Below are 22122 nucleotides of genomic sequence, written 5' to 3' on the forward strand. Positions count from 1 at the left end.
CATTTAACTTACGTTTTATTATACATCGCGACTCATATCCGATAATATTTTAATCTTAAATCAATCCAAATCAAAATTAATGATTAATAATTAATCAAAAATATAATTTGACAATTATTTGCCAGAAAATTAATGAAAATAAATGTACGATTTACGCGATATTAATTACTTATGAAAATAAAATATGACAAATGATTCGTACGAAATCGTTAAATAATTTGAACTAATACGGTGACAAGATAGAACAAATTTTATTACTCTTTGAATTGATTTTGATGAAAATTAATTCTATTATACTCTATAATACAATGTTCGTGGAAAGATATTGAAACTGAATAATTCAATCGAACGGGAACCAAAATTGTTTGTTAATTATCAAAATTAATGACGACATGTTTGTTCGATCAAAATTACATCGGACGCGATATTTCGCATGTACTTTCGAAATTAAGAAATATCAAATCTTATCATTGTTACTTCATTGTTAGTCGATCTAATGAATAAATTTGATGATCAGCGAACTATTAAAGAAACTTTTATTCAAACAAATTTTTCCATTTCTAATATTGTATTTTTCATTTTGTATTAGAAAGGAATATTTCTTTAATATGAAATTACGTTCGTGAACACATAAATAGTATTCATAATTTAACAAAGCTTTAATAGATTATCGTTAATTTTGTATGAAAGATATCTGAAACTGACCATTGCAGCTGTAATTTCAAGATGATTTGCCGCGAGTATCGAAAATTTTGGCCCGCCGAAATGTAGTCTCACCTTTAAATCACGAAGTGCCAGATACACGAGCCTTCGACCTCCTGTATCAGCATACGCATACTAATCTTCAGCCTTTATGGAGTATGGGCCGAGTGTTTTCGATTATTGCTGGCTGCTATGTGATATTGGAGTCGATAATCATTTCGTGTTTCTCTTCTCGAATATTCACGAATCTCTTTGATAGAGTCATTAATTAAATGCTCCGTTGAAATAAGAAATGTGAAAAATTCAATTTGAGTTTCATTTATATTTTCTAATACGATTATTCAAATCTGTTTAATAATTCTCTTATTTTACGTGCAAATATATCGACGAAATGTAACTTTGTTTGCGTTAAATTGTCTTAAGTGACAATTGTAAAGTTAATATATTTGATATAAGAAGAAAGACGGTGAATGTCAGAGAGCAAACTCTTTTTCATAGTCCATTTATCCCAGATTAAAACTTCTTTCTGTAAAGTTGGAATCACATAAATTTCAAAGTCACTTAAAATTACTCTCTCGCCGAAAGAAACTTCGATGAAATACACATAATCCTATGTAAAGGAACAGAGTTGAAGCTTGAGTTTACCGTGAAAAGATGTTGACTTACCGAAAGTACTAATCTTTACTATATCTGATTTATATTTAACTTGAAACGTTTATTTTCAAGGTAGAGTTATTATATCCCAACTTGACGATAACTTCAATTGAATTTCTTTTTTTTTTTTTTCTACATTTATCAATTAAAAATTCACATGTGTTTATTATAGATAATATAAATCTAAAGATTTTCTAATTTTTAATATTTATTTGAATATGATCTGTATAAGTCTAGTATTGTTCTCATTTTGTATTATATAGATTCAATGATTTAAGTTTCTAGCACGTCTGGATGATGAGAACTATAGGAAGCCAAGGTTAGATTCCCATTAGCGACTATTGTTCTTGACAATATCATAGGATTCCTTCAATTGGAATACATACATGCGTTTGCAATAGTCAATAGTTATCTTATATTATTATTATATCAATTACTAAATTAACAAAACATCTGCATCCAGTTGTCCATTGATTTATATTCTTCGTCTATTTTTTATAATGATTTGTCTTTGAAACATTGATCTGTCATTATTCCTATCCTGTTAAATTTCGTTGAATTTTCGTAATTTCGTTTTCAAAATTAAATTTAATAGAAATTATATAAACGTAATATACAAAAGATAATTACGTCTCTTCTAAAGCTTTGGTGAATAACATTTAACGTATTTCATCCTTTAATGCTATTACGAATTTCTTCATTTGGTGATAGATTAAATATCCGAGAACAGAAAGAGAGATAGATACATTTATTGTACAGAAATTATTAAACGAGTAGGAGGACAGAATTCGGAAGAAAAATAATTTTCCGTAATATTCCATTAATCGAATCTTTGACGATATCATAATGGACAAATTTCAAAAGAAATTTTGATTGAACTAAATTGTATTAAATTAAATGCGACCGATGATATAGATATTCTCACGCAATTAATAATGATATTGATATTTCTTTTTTTACTTTTTATACTGATCGATTCAAAAAGAAAAATACTCGATGTAAATAATAACAAGAAGAAGAAATAAAAATAATATCCTTTGCGAGTAACGTCGATGATGAAAATAATGTTTGTTTCTTGAATATTAATAAAGTTCGATAAACGTTTGCGATATTGTTTACGCAATGATGCAAATTTTATCGTGAGGAACGTGAATGAAAAATTTTTTTAATATAGTACAGGCAAGGTTCCTGTTTGTGCCACCATACGCAATGCGGTTTAAAATCATATAAGGGGTTACTCGTGTGTATCAAAACCGGAATCCAACAATTTCAGCACAAACATTTCGTCAGCAAAAACAGAGAATATGTATTTTTCATACATCAGATGATATCCTGCAGTTGTTATAAATACCCTATAGTTTCTACGTTTCCAATGATATTTTCCTTTTTTTTTTTTTTTATTATTATATTTAAGCGAATTTCATAAATACGAGATTTTACTATTATTATTATTATTATTATTATTATTATTATTATTATTATTATTATTATTATCATTATTATTTTAATACATACAATTTAATTTTTTCCATGTTACATACGTTACATATATATTAAAAACGAATTGACCAAATTTGTTAGAAATGAAGGAGTGGGGATAATGCGAAGTATTATAGAGATCGAGCTTTCGCACGTGACGCATGAAAGGTCGCATGTCAGAGCGCTTTAATGTACGTTAAGCTTCGGATTAATTCTTCGTAGTGCTGGCATTGAAGCCCGTGGGCATGGGGATGCCGGGTGAATAGACTTCGAGTGCAGATGACCGGTCATTTTTTAAGCGTTCGTCACAGCCGGCGACGGGAGCTGGGTACCTGCTCGTTTCCGAACATCGACGTTTTCTGTCGTTTTCGTCGATTACTATCGTATGGCGAATACGAATATTTCAACGTCCGAATTGAACCATTTTTTTACGCTCGTAAAATACTTTTCTTCAAGTATTTTTGAGTCAGTGCAAGACAAGTAGTAATTGTTTAACGATCGTAATATTATAATTAATAATACAATCTAATTATATGATATATACGATTAATATACGATATAATTATCATATATTTAATAAATATTATATGTATTTAAATTTAATTATATATTTAAATAAAAGTTATATAAAGTTTAAATATTATATATTTCACGAAACGAAGAAAAGAGAACGAATTATGGTTACGATATATACTGGCTGGGAAAGTAACTTTAATCGTCTTGAATATTTTTATTCCTTTTAGAGATATGGAGAAAATTTATTTACAAAAATTCTACGAAACGATAATAATTATTCGCACTATGAAAGACAAGTGTTCTTTTTTTTTTTTTCTTTTATAAAATCATGCGTTTATTGATTGTATTGGTCGATGCAGCTCGTTAAAAAAGTATAACCTACTTATTGTCGAAAAAATGATTTAATTAACTTAATTATTTTCATTAATCTAGGAGATATTTAAACATAGATATTACTGAGAAATCACGAAATGCAACTGAAGTTTAATAAGAATAGTAGTAAGTAAAATACGAAAGAAAAGTCGTTCGAGTTTTCAACCATTCAATTTCGTACACTGGTGATTATTAATAAAAAAATACAATTTACATAACTATAATAAAAATTGAAATGATTTCATTACCTATAGTTAAATTGAAATGACTTATTACGAAAGAAACGAAAAAATACAATTTTAATAATTAATAAAATCGATTTTATTGTATCAATATTATTTTAATATAGAAATACATAAAGAATAAATTAATTTAAATAAATAAAATTTACATAATTATAATAAAAATTGAACCGATTCCATTACCTACTTAATATGTCTTGTTAGTTTTCGATATGAAAGAAATAAAAAATAAAATTTTTTAAATTGTTAACAAAATCGATTTTATTATATCAATATTATTGCAACATTTAAATAAATAAAGAATAAATTATAGTTGAAAACGATATCTGTTTCAAGTTTCTACGACTTTCCGTTCCGAAGATATCGCCTTTGAAAGATTTCCATTCATAATTCGTATAATCCAGCTGTTCGTAGTAATAGTAGTAGGACCGCGTAAATTCTCAGAATTTATATAGGTCAATGAATCACAAACCAATTGAATGAAATTATATATGTCAATGGGCCGACGTAAACATTCGTTTACATGGTAATATCTCTGGAGCTAAAAAACGTAGAAACTTAAATCGAATATCATTTTAAAGGGCAAATTTTCTTCATTTTTTTCAATGCATTGTTAATAACTAATTAACAATTTGTTATAAACAATTTTTATAAACAAATTTTTACGAACAAAATTCATCTTATCTTGTCAAAAAATGAAATTTACATAGCGAATGATATATAAAATTATATAAATTAATAAATAATTGATAAACAAATCACTATTTTATAAAAAAAAAAAAAAAAAACCTTTCGCGAAATTATTAATATCTACAAATTATTCCGTTTAGATGGGAATATCTTCGAAACTAAAAATCGTAGAGACTTGAAACAAGTAGAAAAAGTAAACGCAAAGTTAACGCATGATAAGCGTTGAGTAAATGCCTGGTAAGCGCTTATAACTATCTTCTAAATTAATAATTATTCGACATATATGATTTAATATTTTTTAACAGAGAACATCGAGTGTCATCGGCCGATGGAATCTAGAAAAACTCGATTTCATTTAGAAACACGTAGTTGATCTTCACTCACCCTGATAAAAAAAAGAAAAATAATTACTGCCATACTATGGACTTTTCCATATTATACGATTTTTCCGAACAAATTTCTCCGTATCTCTACAAAAAACGAAGATATTTAAATGAATATTTGAACGAATTTATTCGACCACCCTGTATTTCGGTCAAATTTCGAACATAGATATATCAGTGAATATCAAAGAAACGACTTTGAGTATGTATTCGTGATCACATAAATGTACCTATTACTGATACGTGTTCGGTCCTAAGTGCACTCTCTTCTCTATACACCATAAAGTTGGATGATAATCATTAATCTCATATCGTCGTGCGGAATGCTTCAACATGGAACTGGCTTAGACTTCAAATAACTGAAGATATTCTCTCTCTCTCTCTCTTTCTCTCTCTCTTTCTCTCTCTCTCTCTCTAGTTTTCTCTTGTATATACAACTACATACGTGACAACGTTGAACGACACCATCGCTATTCGCATTTATCCCACTCGGAACAAATCACTGCGACGATCTATCTGCTCCGCTTCGTTCTATCCTCTACCATTTCTCTATTCTCACATTCTCTATCTATCTATCTTTCTCTCTCTCTTTTCCTTCCTCTCTCTCTCTCTCTCTCTCTCTCTCTCTCTCTCTCTCTCTCTCTCTCTCTCTATCATGCTTTGTTCTATTCCGCTCTCGTTTCATTCCGCATACATACGAATACATATATACATGCACAAATATCAACAAAGCAAGTCACGAGAGCATACTAACACGTACGCTCACAATACCGACGAGCAAGCTCGTTCTCTGGAATTTAGATACGTTAATGACATTGTTCGAAAGCCAAGCTGTACAAGCTACCCTCTCTCCCTTTCTCTTTCTCTTTCTCTTTCTCTCTCTCTCTCTCTCTCTCTCTCTTCATGTGACAAGATGTGTCGGATTCGGATTCGTTCCTTGCTGTCGCATTAAGCCGTATCAAGCTATGTTATACCGATACTTGTTTAGAAAATACATATCTGTGTACGTTTATTAGAACGCTCGTTAGATATTCTTGTTATAAAAATAATGTTTATGAAGATTATTCACAGATAATTTTGATGATAATTTTTCTCATGGAACGAGTTGCTGCATCGTCTATAGTTTGTATTAATTTATTTTTTCTTTTTTCTTCTTTTTTCTTTTTTTTTTTTTTTTTTTCTTTGCTTTTCACTTTCCCAAATAACATTTCAAACAATTTATTTCATCTATCTTTCTCTTTAACGAAGAATTAATCGACGTAACAAGTACAGAAACTCGATTCGTATCGAACAGTACAGTAAAGAGGAAAATTGTTCATCGCAACAAGAATCGGTGGTTTCATTCTATTCTTGATGCTTACTGCTCGTGTTAAACGAACGAGGCGAACATTCAAATTCGTTTACGAAATCGATACGCAACGTTCTATCCAGCTCAAATCACGCTGACGTTTTTATGGTTAGACTCCAGATTCGAATTCCGTAGAAACATTTATTCTATTGTCTTTCGTGTATTCCCTTCTGCCTATCGCACAATTAACACAAATTGAAGGGAAAAAGAAAACTAGTTGTTAAAATGATAATAGAAATTTAATTTGAGTTCTTTTCTATTAATTTATTTTCTTTAATGTTTTCCAATATCCGTTCTGTATTCTAACTATCAAGTGGAATTGAGAAAAAGATTGAAACATAGTTTAAAATGCGAGATGATAATTTAAGTATGTATGTAGATGTCTGCAGGAATAACGGGTGTTCCAAAAGATTTGACGGAAAAGAGAATCGACGAGATCCCATAGAACAACTTGTTATTTTTTTCTTTTTCTTTTTTAAGAATAGATATCTCAAAGATAAATGATTGACGGATTTTAGATCTTTGATCGGATAATCAGCAGATTTATCTCATCATATGCGAAGAGTACAAACCTAAGATCCAGCTGATTTATCACAATAATTTATTTAATCAATGAAATTAAATGACGAGGAACTAATCGTGTCAGATTATTTGAGAGCAATTTTAGGGTATTTAAACCTAGCAAAGATTAAACAGATTGCTTTATATCTTATATAATAAGTAACTAAATGACCAACTTCAAGATTCTGTGACACTGTAAGTTAGCCTTTGGCGATGGTCAGTGGTTATTGTCAGTGGAATTCCCTCGGTAAGCTTTTGAAGTATGGATCAAACCTTTTGGGACACCCTGTAGCTATGTACTATAGCTACGTACATATACATATATATGCTCTGACGGTAAACGTTCTTCGTTTTCCCGGGCAAACAGCCTTCTCATCGTAATTGATTGACCTCCTATATTCCACCGAGTATCATTATGCGAACATGCACGTCCTCCGACGCCTTCAAAGGCTTCTATCCATTTTCCATTAGTGTATTAATTAATTAACGACCGACTTTGGCAACGGCCCGAAGAGCACTTATTCTTTTGAAGCCACTGCTACCATCTTTACGATAGAGACTAATGCGAGTCCTCCAGGGAAGAGGCTATACGATCGTAATTTCTGTCCGATGTCTTTTTACGTAAAATGATTAACGAGCGATGAAGAGACATCGATATACACTGAAGGAACTTTTATTAACTACCTTCATTTTTAATCTTTCCTTTATGAAGCTACTTGTCATCGTGGAAAGTTAATTGCTAATAATTGTATGCTGGACATCACGAGATAATAAGATCATTGTTATTATTTCCATGTTTGCTTTTCTAGCGATCAAAGTTTTGTTTTTTTTTTCTTTTTTTCTTTTCTTTTCTTTTTTTTTTTTAATTTATATTACTATTATCGAGTGGAAATGTAGTTAAAATATTTGTGATAACGAATCACGATTATTTAACGTTTTTGTAAAAGTAACTCCGACAAAAGTCATTTCGGAAATCTAATCAAGTTCCTCTTTATTAAAGTTAATACATCAATAACTGCGAGATTTATTAAATTGTTGTGGTACACCGGAACAAATATCGAAAGATTAATTTTCACGTCCCTAGATAACGTTTGCGGTTACAACGCCTAGTTGATGGATCATAGAAATTGGAGAACCAACGTTATGGTTAGTTCCTGGTGGTTGTAGGCTGCCGCGGCACAATTTGTTAAATATAAACGCAGAGATTCAAGTGCTTCGTTTACGATGAATAGAAACAAGTAAATAACTATTATTACTAAAACGAAAAGTCTTTCAAACTTTTTCAAGCGCACACACGAACACACGAAAGATCGATCTTTATATCTATTCTGTTTAAATTAAACATATTATTCTTTCGTTTAAATGCCATCTAAATCCTGTTTGTTTAACGCTCTTTATAAAAAATGAAAGAAAGAAAGAAAAAAAATATTGCCATGATATATTTTTATCGTAATCGTCGAAAGTAAATTGCAAAATGTCCTTATAGTATTCTCTCGAGTAGAAACAATAGGGACGTCGTACACATGGATCGTGATCGGTCATTTCGTTTACACTCCGAAAGGTAGTTGCAAACATTTCGTTAGGATCACTGGGCAGTTTACACCGAAATCGTTGCTCGTCCCGTTTGATGGCGATGTCCGATTAATGTTACGGCCTCGAGAAACACATGTGCGTAACTACCTGTATGCAGTCCTCTCTAGCACTCATGGGATTCGCGTGCACATGGCGAAATCACCACTTCCTGACGTTGAACGATTTTATGCCATCGATGTGTTTCTCTCAGAACGTTTCCGATGCTGACAATGTAAATACGTTATGCATTTTGACAAATGTCACTTCCGTTTTATATTTCCAAGGACAGGATTGTTATATATCCACATACATATATACCTATATACGATGTATAATATTTGATATGCCGTCTATTTTTTTTTTTTCATTTTCATCCTTTTTCATATCCTTTGTAAAAATTGTATAAATATTCAGCGTCAAATTTGTGTGAAGTAAGCTACGTTCTCGTAAAAATGTCGACTTTTAAAGTTATTATACCTTGACGTATAAGTCCGACAAAAAAAAAAAACTATGAAAGAATTATGTCAAGAATCTGTTCTATTCGTTTTCTTTCTTTTTTTTTCCCCTTTTTTTAAATCATACGTAAATTAACGATCAAATAAAAATTCAATCGGTTTTCTTTATCAATGCGAAGAATATTTCAATGAGTGTTAATTGATTGATAACAATCTTTAGATATTAGATAATCCAAAGTTGTATGAATTATAGTTATTATTATGAGTTCTAGTAATTATACTTAAGCATTTAGAGCATAAATTTTCAATTGAGGAGAATGAGAGAGATGAGGAAAATACGTAGGAATGTATGGATAAGATAGGAGTAAAGCGAGAGAGAAACAGAGAAAGAGAAAGAGAGAGAGATAGAAACAGGGATAGAGATAGAGAGAGATAGAGTAAAGTACACGAGAGTTTGCGAAAGAAAAATTCGATTGTGAACGTTCCTTGGGAACTCGCCAAGATCGTTTCTCCAAAGCGGGAGGAGACAATCCGAGTAATTCATAATTCTATTTCAGTAGATGCCTGGTAGGTATGCGGTTATTGATTTCTCCGATAGGAATTGAAGAATTTGATATTATCGAATTACCAAGGGTCTTATATTTAATCCCGAAGAAAAAAAAAATGAGCATAATGTGCAAAGTCGTTAGCGATGACGAAATTAAAATCGGTTATGGAAAGTATTATTATTCTCGACAGAGAAAAAATATGCAAAGAAAAATGAACGTCTTTATCGGACAAGTATTATCGTAGTCGATGGAAAAGACTTCAAAATGGAAAAAGTCGAAAAAAAAAGTTAATGTACCATATTATATATCAATTGTACCGATTACAAAGATTATATGATAAATCATTAAAATTCATAATTGTTTGATAAGTAAATATTTTACTTTAAAATCGAGAATAATATTTTTTTTGTTATCATTGTTTTATCGATTTAATTGGATTATCCTTAAGATTGTAAAAAAAAAAAAAAAAAAAATCTCTATAATTTCTCTTTAAATGCGATAAGTGCGTTTCGCCGTTATTATTGATCTCAACTACTAGTTAGAACGTAAACTTATACTACTTTAACTCGTTAGTAGACGTTATTGACTCTTACAACTTGCAGTGGTCGTTAACTCGGACTGCTTACTTTCTAAACTCCAATGCATTACCTACTTAAAACTAGTGAAAACTTAAGAAGAAGTGTTTTAGTAAAATGTTACAAGACATTGTTTCAAAACTTGTTTATTTTAAAATATAGCTAACAAAAAGGGAACAGGAAAAAATATTTTCTTGAAAATCAAGGGTACAAAAGATACGAAACTTTCTCGAAACTAATAAGCTTTCGTGTTAGTTACTGATAGTATCTATTGTGTCGTTCGAATTTACGTCTATAATTTAACGAGAAATAATATATTTTTATAATTCTTTAATATGTGTGTCAGAAATGTTTGAAAAGATTTTCTCTTATTAAATATATGTAATAAGATTATTCTACCATTCTTTACCGTTTACTCTATTAGAAATATGAAAATCGACATTATCAGATTATTGGTACTTTGCTCTTTATATATGTATATATATATTATATATATATATTTCTTCTTCTCTCTTTCTCTGTACTATTTTATTAATATCCAAACCTATAATATTTGTTCTACTGTAATTCTTAATAATTAACGATAAATTAATTTGCTATCATATAATTATATAAATAGATTGCAAAGGAAATTCGTATCGTTGAAAGTAGGATGATGTATGTATCTCTGACACTTTTCTTTATTAATCGAAAATTAATCTTTTTAACTGGAATTAAAATCGTTCATTGCTTAAATTTTTTTTTTTTTTTTCGTTCAAATCTTCGATTCTTATCATATAATATTTTTAACATTGTCCAAATGTAAACGAAAATTTACAATTTTCTATTATTTATAATAATGATTAAAAATGTGTACATCTTTGTTTTCTTTACGAATGATTTAAATATCATTACGTAATAATTCATCAAATAGTCGAAAGCACGAAGTATTGTATTATCGTCTCGTACACGTTTCTCGTATATAAGCATTTATATACCTGATAATCCTTTGGCCGTTAGTGGTATAATCCCACGATTTTGTACCGACAACATTCGATTAACGATGGATAGCGCGTATATCGAATGAGTTAATCCTTTGCTTAGTATTTATAATAACAACAAAAAGTAAAAATAAAAATAAAAGTATAAAATAATATCTATCTATAGAAAAAAATGTATATACGATATACGAGAATTTTTCAATGAATTCATATTGTGTTTTGATTGTATGAAAAGTACGTAATTTATTTATTAATATTTATTAATATATATATATATATGTATATATATTTATTCGATTATTTTTTTATATTTTATTAAAATTACAGCTTTTTCCCTTTTATTTAGAAAAACAGGAAGAGCGATCACGCCAAACGATCGTTTTTTATCAAAATTGCGAATGTAATAAATGAGATAATGAAATTAGTATTATCTATATTTTTAAGTAAGTCGCAGGTATATATGTATTATTATTTCTCGATTTTGGAGTTGTTTCGGCAAATTACAAACTGCTGTCCTATTTTGTATATTTCGACGCCAGATGCTTCATATCGGTGGCTATTCCACAGTAGTCGATAACCATTTCTACAGATTATATATCGTGCTCTATACTCACAAATACGAGCTACAAAATTTACTTCATTTTAAATTGCTTTGTAAATTCTCTAAATTCTCCGCTGTCAATTTGAACATGATAGTGCGTTAATTTAATCAGTATAGCTAAAATAAATATTCCGTAAATCCATATTCATGAAAATATAAATAAAATATTTCTCATTCTTAAAATAAATATTGAAAAAAATAATAATCCAATAGAAAGAGAGAGAGAGAGAGAGAGAGAGAAATATACACTTAAAAAACAATGTCGAACGAAAGATAATCTTTTTATTTGATATTGTAAAAATGAACGAATAAGTATAATTGAATTCGATTGAATCCTCTAGAGAAATTAAGGACTGACAAATGAAAACGATCGTTTACTGATCGAGATCGTTAAAGTCGAGTATCCCGAGAGAAAATATTATCTTTTTGTATATTCGGATATGATCCTATTTCTGTCAGTCCGATGAACATAATTTAGAATCTCACATGCAGCAGTAAGGACATTCTGGCCATAGATCATTGTCATAAACGCATGGAAGATGAAGAATTTACGTAAAGGTCAATTTTGACAGAAGCATGCAAATAAAGGGTGTTTAATTAAAATGTATTAAACGTTTTCTTCTCGAATCAATAAAGAGTTTTTCTCGATGTTCTACGAGCGAACACAAATGAGAAAAGGTAATAAGAAACAAGAAAAAAAAAGAAAGTAAAAAGAAAAGGAGAAAAGTAATAATTCTTTATTTTCATCGCTATTATTTTCACTCACAATGGCCATTTCAATTTATATTCTCTGATAGAAGGTACGAATCAAATTGATTTAGCTTTCATTACTTATATGATAAAACGTAACGTATACGCGTTACGTTACGTTATAGCGCTTGATTGAAAATTATTCGTAATTATCAGCAGCTTCGTTCTTCTTCTTTCTTTTTTTTATTATATTCATTAACTATTCTCTTTAATAATCGTTGACTTTGTCGTCCGATTTGTAACTGCGTTAACCGATGCCTTCTATCGTAATTACATATTTTCTATAATAAATAAATAGTTAGATATTTTGTATAGTTATCAAACGTTTTTGATTTTCTTTGAGCGACAATCTGAAACTATGAATATTACAAAGTGATATTCCCTTTTCTACCTTAATTATCAACGATCATAAAGTTACCGAATGTTTTAACGATAATCGATAAACATTTTGTAAATAAGTATACTCTATGAACATTTACATATACGTACATATATACGATAGAAGAAATTCTTCCTATAGAAACTCGTATATGCGCTAACGTGTGTGGATTTGTGAATGTGTATGAAAGAAAAAGAAATAAAAAAATATAGAATGAGCAGAGGAAGAGAGAAAATGAAGATGACAGAGATATATGTACATACATACAACGTACATACATACATATATATATATATACGTATATATATACATACATATATATATATGCATGCATACGATATATATCTATGGCACAGCAGTAATGTATGCAATTGGGCCGACTAGCATGTACGTTCTGTTGTTGGTCGAGAATGGTCGGAAGTGATCGTAGGGGGTTGGGTTGGAAGAGGGTAGTGGAGGTGGTGGAGGTGGATGAGGAGGATGAGGAGAGAGGACGATGGTTCGCTCGTACACAATCATAGAATTCTATAGTCTCGGTTGGCGTTGCGCGCGTCAGGTATTATATGGTGTTTAGTTTGCCTCGTATCGTACATGCGCGTCAGCGTGCAGGCGTATACAATGTGGTTTGACTTTCCACACTCGCGATTACACCGAATTAACTTGATATGCAAATATTACTATACCTACGTCGAGTATTTAGTAACATTGTTTCGCTCGTGATCGTATCTAACGATATGACGACGTTAAGTATTTGATTTTGTTAAGCAACTTTTCAATGACGTAAGTATCGAATTGATACAATCAAATGAAAATTAAAATTTGTACCATTCGAATTGATCCAATCGTAGTTTCCATGGTTCGACAAGATACATTTCAAAACTAATGTAATATATATATATTCGCTATCGATCGAGTTAGAACGACGAGCTAGAAATAATCGAATATTCGAGTTCGACTAGCTTTGCGAAAGGAGGAACGAAATTCCTCTGGTTGCATAGTCCCGAAAATTAACGAGAATTCGCGCGACGAACTTTGGAAGATCCGAGAACGATGGAAGATCGAACAAATTACGTTCCTTTCCCCGAAACGAGCTTCACGAACGAGATACCACACCTTTTTCTTTTTTCCCTCTCTTTTTCCTTATTCGACGTTGCTGCTCGAACTCATTGTCAGTCGAGGGAATTTTATTATCCAACCGGCGGATCTGGGAGGTCGAGGCCGCAACTCGTACGAGAATTGCGGTCCTTCGCTCGAAAATCTACACCTGCCACATGACTACCAATTTTCTTGGATGCGACCAAATTCTCTTTCCACGATGAAGGAAGAGGAAGAGAAAAAAGTAGAAAAAGAAGGAGAAGAAGAAAAAGAAGAAGAAGAAGATTTGATAATATAAGAAAAAGGTTTCCTAGAGTTTTGAAATAAGGGACTTAACAATAGATAGATAGACAAAGTGAAAAAAAAGAGATAGATAGATAGAAAGAGAGAGACAGAGAGAGAGAGAGAGAGAGAGAGAGAGAGAGAGAGAGAGAGAGAGAGAAAGAGAGAGAGAGAGAAAAGTGAATGAAGAAAGCGAGGATAGAGAATGAACTTTATTACTACCCTCGTAAGTCTTTAGAGCGTACATGCGAAAGACGATGACATCAAGGCCAGCGTTGTATGTCAACCGCTTTGTTAACAAGAACGCTGACCTCTGGTTTAGTCGAGCTTCGCTTACTATCACCTACGAGCCCGTTCGTCACATTACTGACAGCGCAAAATCTCGAATTATCTGCTTGAATGCAATCACAGACCATTGTGTTTTCGTCCCTGTCGCTGATCTCTCCCATCTCCCTCTTACTCTCTCTCTCTCTCTCTCTCTCTCTCTCTCTCTCTCTCTCTTACGTCGAGTCCGCTACACCACCCCTCCCACTCTCATCTCCACCCCCACCTCACATCTCACTCTCCCGATTCCCTCGCTCGCGTCCTTTCATTCGCATGCAAATCGCATTGCGGATTACGCGTGTGTACCTGCTGTAAGCTCGCACGCGATAATCTTTTTTAATGGCACTAGGACGATAGCTTGCATTTTTCTCTATTTTTTTTTCCTTCTTCTTGTTTTTGTTTTTTTTTTTTCTTTTTGGTTTTTTATTTTCCTTTTTTCTTGTCTGTTTCGTTTTATTATCCTTCTTCTCTCTATTTTTGTCCGAACTTTTTCTTTTTTACAAGTCGAGCATTCTTACACGAAGATGTGATATTTTGTGACGATCGATCGACTCGGATTAATCGATTTAATTTTGATTTTTGAAGTTTAAGTTAGATGGAAGGGAGAATAGTTCTTTTTTTTTTTAATAAAATTTATCTTTTACTATTTTCTTTTTAAATCTTTTTCTTTTAACGCAACGAATAATATGAACTTAATGTAGAAGTAATAAAGAATACTCAATTAAGAGATTATTTAGAGATTCATGAATTACGATGACGTAGAAATATGTTATTATATTTGATTAAAATTCTTACCTTCTGGTAGTTAATAGCAAGTAGAAGATATTTTCTGTCGGCTGATATTTGATGATCAAAGCTGGACAGGAGCGCCTGTATATAATAAAGAAAAGCAATAGTACGAATTAAAACAAAGTTGTGTAAAAAGAGAAAGGGGTAGAAGAGAAAGGTTCAAGAAAAAAAAAAAGAAACAAATAAAAAGAAAAGAAAAAAGGAACAAGTTTAAAAAAAAAAAAAAGAAAAGGTGAAATCCTCCAACGAGAGTGTAATTATCGCGAAGCTTTCTACCACGCACGTCTGGGAATAACTTGAAAACTTATGCGGGCTATAATTTCGATTAATAATTCCAATTAACTTGTGGGACCTAGCGGCACTCATTAAGCGTTATAAATCGTGTCGCGCGAATCGTGCACGAAATTAAAAAGTTATTTGAAGTTATAAAACGCAGAACGCGTCAACTGGTTTCATGTGGGGGGGAGGATCAAGGGAAAGAAATAAAGCGTAGAAAAAAGAGAAAGGAAGAAAGAAAAGAAGAGGGAGGAAGAGAGGTGGAAATTAAATAAGAGAAGCGAAATAAAGTTAAAAAAAAAAAAAGAAAAGGAGAGAAATATCGTTTCTACGACTTTTGTACAAATGGACGAACAGGAATGTTCGGTTTTATTTTTAAAGATATTGACATTCCTGAATAAATGAAGGGCACTTAATAAAAATTCTTCATCGAACGATTGTCTAATTGTTTTCTCGATTAAAATTCCCTTTAAATCGATCTCACGATATTTATATATTACAAAATTATATCTCTTTTCTTTTAATAAAATTATAACAGAGATTCGTCAATTTTATGCGAAGGTAGATCAAAGTTCTCCAAAAGAATTATTTTTAAGTAACTCTCAAGGATACGCGTGCACTGGAGTGTCGATAATTGATAGAAGAAAAGAAAAAAAAAAAAGGGAAAAGAAAGAGAAGTTAAAAAAGAAAAAACGCTACGTCAAAAGTTAAAGAAAGTAAGCATTAAATTCGTTAAAACGAGACTCGAATGAAGCGCGATTGCAGTTAGGCGAACTCGCCAACTTCTAATCGGCTTTAGTCCATTCTCCTTGTTTAAAATCGTTCCCGTTAAAACAAACCCAAAACTTGCGCATTTTCCTATCCTCCTTACGAAATATGCTTAACCATCGCCTTTATCGGTTTAACGCGTTAAGTTTATCCATATTTATTTATAGAGAGAAAATAATTAGAAAAGATGTGTTTGAAATCAAAAAGAATATAATTTTCATACCGTTTCCCGATATTTAATAAACGATGTAACTTCCGTTAATATTAACAATCGTCTTAATAGAATCTTTTTGAATTGTTTCGTGACATGAAAATGATTCGTCTATGTGAAATTAAAAACTCGAATCTTTTTGATAGATCTATTATTTTTTTTCGTTTCGTTTATTTTCTCCTGCTTTTTTTCAATTTTTTAATTTTTTTTTTTTTTTTTTGTATTTCTCGTTTCATTCATACTAGATTTCAAACGATGATTAAATTGTTCATTGACGCGATCGAACTCATGGACGACCTGTTTCCTTGTTTTTTTTCTCTCTTTTTTCTTCTTTTTTTTTCCCTTTTATTTTTTTCAATAGCAAAAGAAATACATATATCTAAATTAAAAATAGCCGCGCGGAACAATATCGTAAGACCAGTCATTAATCATCTTCTAATGGTCGACCCGTGGTAAACGGTAAGGCGTGTTGCCAGCGATCAATTACTCACGTCACGACTTGATAAATAACGAGCAATTACTGTAGGATTCGTCTGTTGTTCTCGATTCCCGAGAAAGCTGCGAGAGCGTATTACGTGAATTACGGATGAATATCAGCGATGCACGAAAGCGACGATCCATGTTTCAGAACGAAAAATAATTTCAGTTCGATCGTGTGTATGCGTATATACTTCTTTTTTTTAAATATATATATATATATATATATATATATATATATTTTATAAACTTTATCAACCTTTCCACGAATACTTTATTTTTGCAAATGAACCAAGAAGGTTATATCTATATTCAATCGAACGTTGAAAAAGAAAGTAAATATGTTTTACGATCGATCGATCGAATAAGCAGAAAGCGAACGAAAAATTAAAAAAAAAGGCGATAATACTCTTTCGTTTATTCGATTAATTGATAAAAGAAAGCAACCCTTAAATCCTCCCTTTTCGAGAAAACAAAAACAAGTGAGAAAAATTCAAATCGAAACTAAACTCTTTTATTTTAATTATGAAATACTTACGGAGTTAGTCATGTTGAGGATGATCTTAGAAGAGGCCGATTCGACGTTATAGATAAGAAGATTTCCAATCTCGTCACGATAAAGGATCTCGTTTCCTAAAAAAAAAAAAAAAAGTGATGCGTGTGTTAAAAGATATATTGTAAAAAATATCGCTTGCTAATAGATCGTTAAAACTTGTATGCATTGTATTTGAATAGAGTTAAAGGTAAGACAAATATACGTGGTTTGAGAGAAGGAACGAACGAAGGAGTATTCAAGTAGTCGAATAGTTAAGAGAATCTTTAATTTGAAATACAACACTAGCCTTATGCAAGCTCTTAGAACTAACAAGGAACATCTTCATTGGCTATTCGGAGGATTCCCATCACACAATCCAATCCGTAAGGCCTCGAGCGTTGCATTACGAGAAACCGTGGAGCATCGTAATGGAGAAGCAGAATCCTGTAGAATCCGATAAAGCGGTTGATGTCGACAAAGATTAGATAGCCGTTGCGAGAGTAGAATTTCTCTTGGGGTATGGGAAATCCCGTAAAGCGACGTTTCGAGAATAGACGTTGTTAATCGATGCTCTCCCCCTCGAGTTCGGTTTACTTCCATTTCTTTTCCACTTTGTGTTCCTCTCTTTTTTCTTTTTTTTTTTCATTTTTGTTCTTTTGCCAACCAGTAGAAATAAGTTTTTTATCAACTCTTTATATGTTGGATCTGCGTGTTGACTAACCCGAAGACCGATTTAAAGAATGTACTTACTTTGTTCTTTGTTTTTTTCATTTTCTTTTTTTTTTACCATGAAATCAGCACTGTTGGAATTACAGAGTTATACAAACAGTGTCATGTTGTTAAGCGTATAGGATTTTTTTAATTTTATTGTTGATCGATGTATTTTTATATAAGGAGAAATTAACGATCATCGAAGTGCGACATACCGAACGATATACTACACCTATGTACGAATGAAAGAATTTTTTTTTACATATTTTTCAACGAGAACTCCTTCTTGCTTAACCTTTCACGAACATTATCAGAGAAACGCAAACGATTTCTCTCGTTCGAATAGATTCGAAATCCATCGCGTGGAAACATTACGCTCTCGTACTTTATCGATGCTTCGTAATTTTGCTCGGAGCGATTCCGAAAGAGAAACGTTGGACAGAATGACGGATTGCAGCGTAGACTTTTGATACTTATCGTTTTGGAAATGCTGGTAGCATCGATTCCAAAGCGAGCGAGCAAGCGAGCAAGTGAAGAGAGAGAACACGATAGAGAGAGAGAGAGAGAGAGAGAGAGAAAGAGAGAGAGAGAAAACGATATATATGTCATTATGCTTTACCGATCTTCCAACGCTCTTAAAACTACGAATCGTTTCTTTCTTCACCGGATTTCGAACATTCTTCTTCTTCTTCTTTCTCTTCTTTTCCTTTTTTTTTTGCGGATCACGTCGTAAACCATTTTTTCGGTTCACGTAACACTTAGCTTCAAATCCGATCAATCGAATCTTACTATATTTTATTTGTGAAAAAAAGGATCAGCCATAATACACACACACGTGTCAGAAAAAGTTTTTTAAAGACACCTTTCGTATGATACTTTTTCAAATATGATTTAAATTTTGTATTACTGACTTCTATTCTAATATCAGTGATACATTTTAACAGATATTTTGTTATTCCTATAGATATCGTGCTATTCTTTCATGTTCATCCTTCCCATCGATGCAATCCATAGAAATATTCAATTTTCCATGCAAACGAAATATCAAATTCTATCGTGAAATTTTTTTTGTATTCTTTTTTTTTCTTTTTTTCTTTTTTTTTTCATTTGGTTTCCATCTAACCGAGAACGGTTAGAGCCTTTCGAAGCCTTCCGAAACCAGTCATCGAACCGATACGAAATTAATACAGAAAGCTTTCAGGAAGTGAATAGAGTTTAACGGAGTGTGCGATCGAGAATCAGAACTCAACATTCTAAATCCGATTACTTCCGATTAATGCATCGATTTGCTACAGAATATTACAAGATAATGTTTGGAGAAGAGACACACATGGTAACGTCATACAACATTTGACATTTGATTGCATCGTTTATGTATAGGTAATATGTCTTCCATCAATGACATATACGAATTATTCTTTACTATCTATCTATATATTCATAACATCTTCCTCTTTACCGCAAAATTAATCGTCTTACATTTCTATTACTTCTTTTCTATGCCAATCCTATTAAAGTATTATTTTAATTGGGCGGATATTAAATCGAAAGAAAAAAAAATTGGAGAAAAAAGTTGAACGATTTACAATCTCTCATTTTATCAGCAATTCAAATTAAAAATATTGCGTTATTAGCGTTAGTTTTATCCTTGGAGCGTGATTTTGAACAATTATTCGAAATCACCGAAGCACAATCACGATTGCACAAAATTGTTGATTTATATATATATATATATATATATATATATATATATATATATATAAAAGAAAAAAAAGAGAAAACTTCTGGATCGATATCAAACAATTTTCGAACGTAAACGAAATTTTGAAACGAAATATTGAAACGAACAAAGAAAAAAATAAAAAAGAAGAAAAAGAAATTTGGACATTCGATGGAAATTTCATAGATATGACATCAATAACAAGATGTCCGTCGATGGTGTTACGATTGGTAATGATAGAAGTAGCATTCGCATAACGTGTGGACACGTCGATCGCCTCTATGGACCATGAAATCCGAGGCAGTCGCGCGAAAGCGAATTTCCATGAAAATCGACGAAACGCTAGCCGAATTGCGTGCAAGAGATGGAGGGAATCGCGACTCCGTTACGTTCCTACGTTTGCGTGTGAGTGCGTGCATCCGTGATGGGATTGCATCGGATATTAAAGGGTTACGTAATTCACCGCTCGCACATCGCGAATTATAGAAGGACAAAGTATTGTACCTGTTATCTATGTCCTAGGACAATACTTTCACGATTATAACCATTAATGTGCATCGAGCTAAATCACTTTCTCGTTTTAACGTTCTTCTTCATTTATTTTATCTTATTTTATATTATTTTATATACATATATAAAATATATGTTTATGTATATTTTATATATGTATATAAATTATATATATATATATTATATATTTATATATAATTATATATGTGTGTGTGTATGTGTGATAAATCTTTTATGTGGATAAAACTTCGTTGTTTGTTCGATGAGGTTTTATTAATTGTATTATAAGATATATTGTATTATAAAAGATAGTGATGCATCGTAAAAATTTTTAAGAATTAGGTATATATTTTATATACACACATACATACACACGCATATAAAGAAAAATAAAATAGATATATCTTGAAGGATGTACAAGATGCAATTACGAAGAAAAGAGAAAGAAAATGCTTCGAAGTTCTAGTCTTCTCGAAACTCACATCGATCTTCATGACAAAAGACGAAGCCACGAATAGTTTTTCGTCGCAAAAGAATATCCATTGATGTTATCAAATAAAAGAACTCTACTCCATCTTAATAATTCTCATTGTTCATCTCATTAATGATTATTATATTAAAACATCGATACATTTACAATATTTCAATATTTTGTTATATATATATATATATATATATATATATATATATGTGTGTGTGTATGTACTTTTTTAAATATATACTTTATTCGTCGAATATATATTTTAAATATTATATATATATATATATATATATATATATATATATGTTAATATAATACAATTTTTCTCGAGATAACGAGCACATCATTATTCAGTAATTATATCTCGGATCTCATCCCAAAAGAGAAAAAAGAAGAGCCAAATCGTTCTCGATCCATTATAAAATTTTTCGCAAGGGTCACTATTCGTCCGAGCTTCGCGTCTTTTTAACGTATCGTTCGTTTCCTCTAAAGGCTGCTCATTACTCGTGTTATTTTATCGTATCGCGAGCATTATTCATTTTCAACGATAAACCATTGAAACTGCGCAGCTCGTAATGATGCCAGTTTTTCACGTTTTCGCGTTAAGAAAAATGTGGCAATAGATCGTTATAAAATACGTACGATAAGGATTATCATATCATAGATCGTTGAGATCCATTTAAAAAATATTGCAAACTTGCACAGATAAAGTTCGATCAAATATTGACTCGAAACAATAGAAAACTTTAAAATTTTATCCAACCAGATCGAAGACACATTAATTTCGATCTAACATCGATCTTTTACGTTTGTTTTCTGCAATAAAGAAAGGTAAAGAAAGAAAAGAAGGGATGGGTAAGGCTCATAGTAGTAGGGGTAAGATTCATTTTAATAAAATTCTATTTCATTTCATTTCATGGCCGTATCGCTTTTGTGCTTGGGCGATGATTGTAGTATTGAACATAAAAAATAAAGAAGAGAGAAGATAAAAAGAAATTAGTGGTTGAAATATAGCGAAGATGGACTGAATGATTTATTGAGAAACCCGAAGGACAAAAAGCAAGTTTCAACGGAAACAAGAAAAAAAAAAGAAATAAAAAGAAATTAAAAAAAAAAATAAAATCCACACGTATATT

General features: G+C 31.3%; 1 protein-coding gene across 13 annotated transcripts in view; it reads right to left on the bottom strand.

Annotated features, from left to right (window-relative positions):
• The window catches only part of LOC122631168 (venom dipeptidyl peptidase 4), a 274219-nt gene that overhangs the window by 50291 nt on the left and 201806 nt on the right, over nt 1-22122 (bottom strand). For all 13 annotated transcript variants that reach the window (XM_043816493.1, XM_043816499.1, XM_043816500.1 and 10 more), the window contains 2 exons: nt 17568-17662; nt 15304-15378 (listed from right to left, as the gene is read on the bottom strand). In XM_043816493.1, coding sequence (XP_043672428.1) covers nt 15304-15378; nt 17568-17662 — 170 coding nt within the window. The remainder of the gene's footprint in view (nt 1-15303; nt 15379-17567; nt 17663-22122) is intronic.

This window comes from Vespula pensylvanica, chromosome 8, assembly GCF_014466175.1.
Source record: "Vespula pensylvanica isolate Volc-1 chromosome 8, ASM1446617v1, whole genome shotgun sequence".
In the NCBI taxonomy this organism is placed as follows: domain Eukaryota; kingdom Metazoa; phylum Arthropoda; class Insecta; order Hymenoptera; family Vespidae; genus Vespula; species Vespula pensylvanica.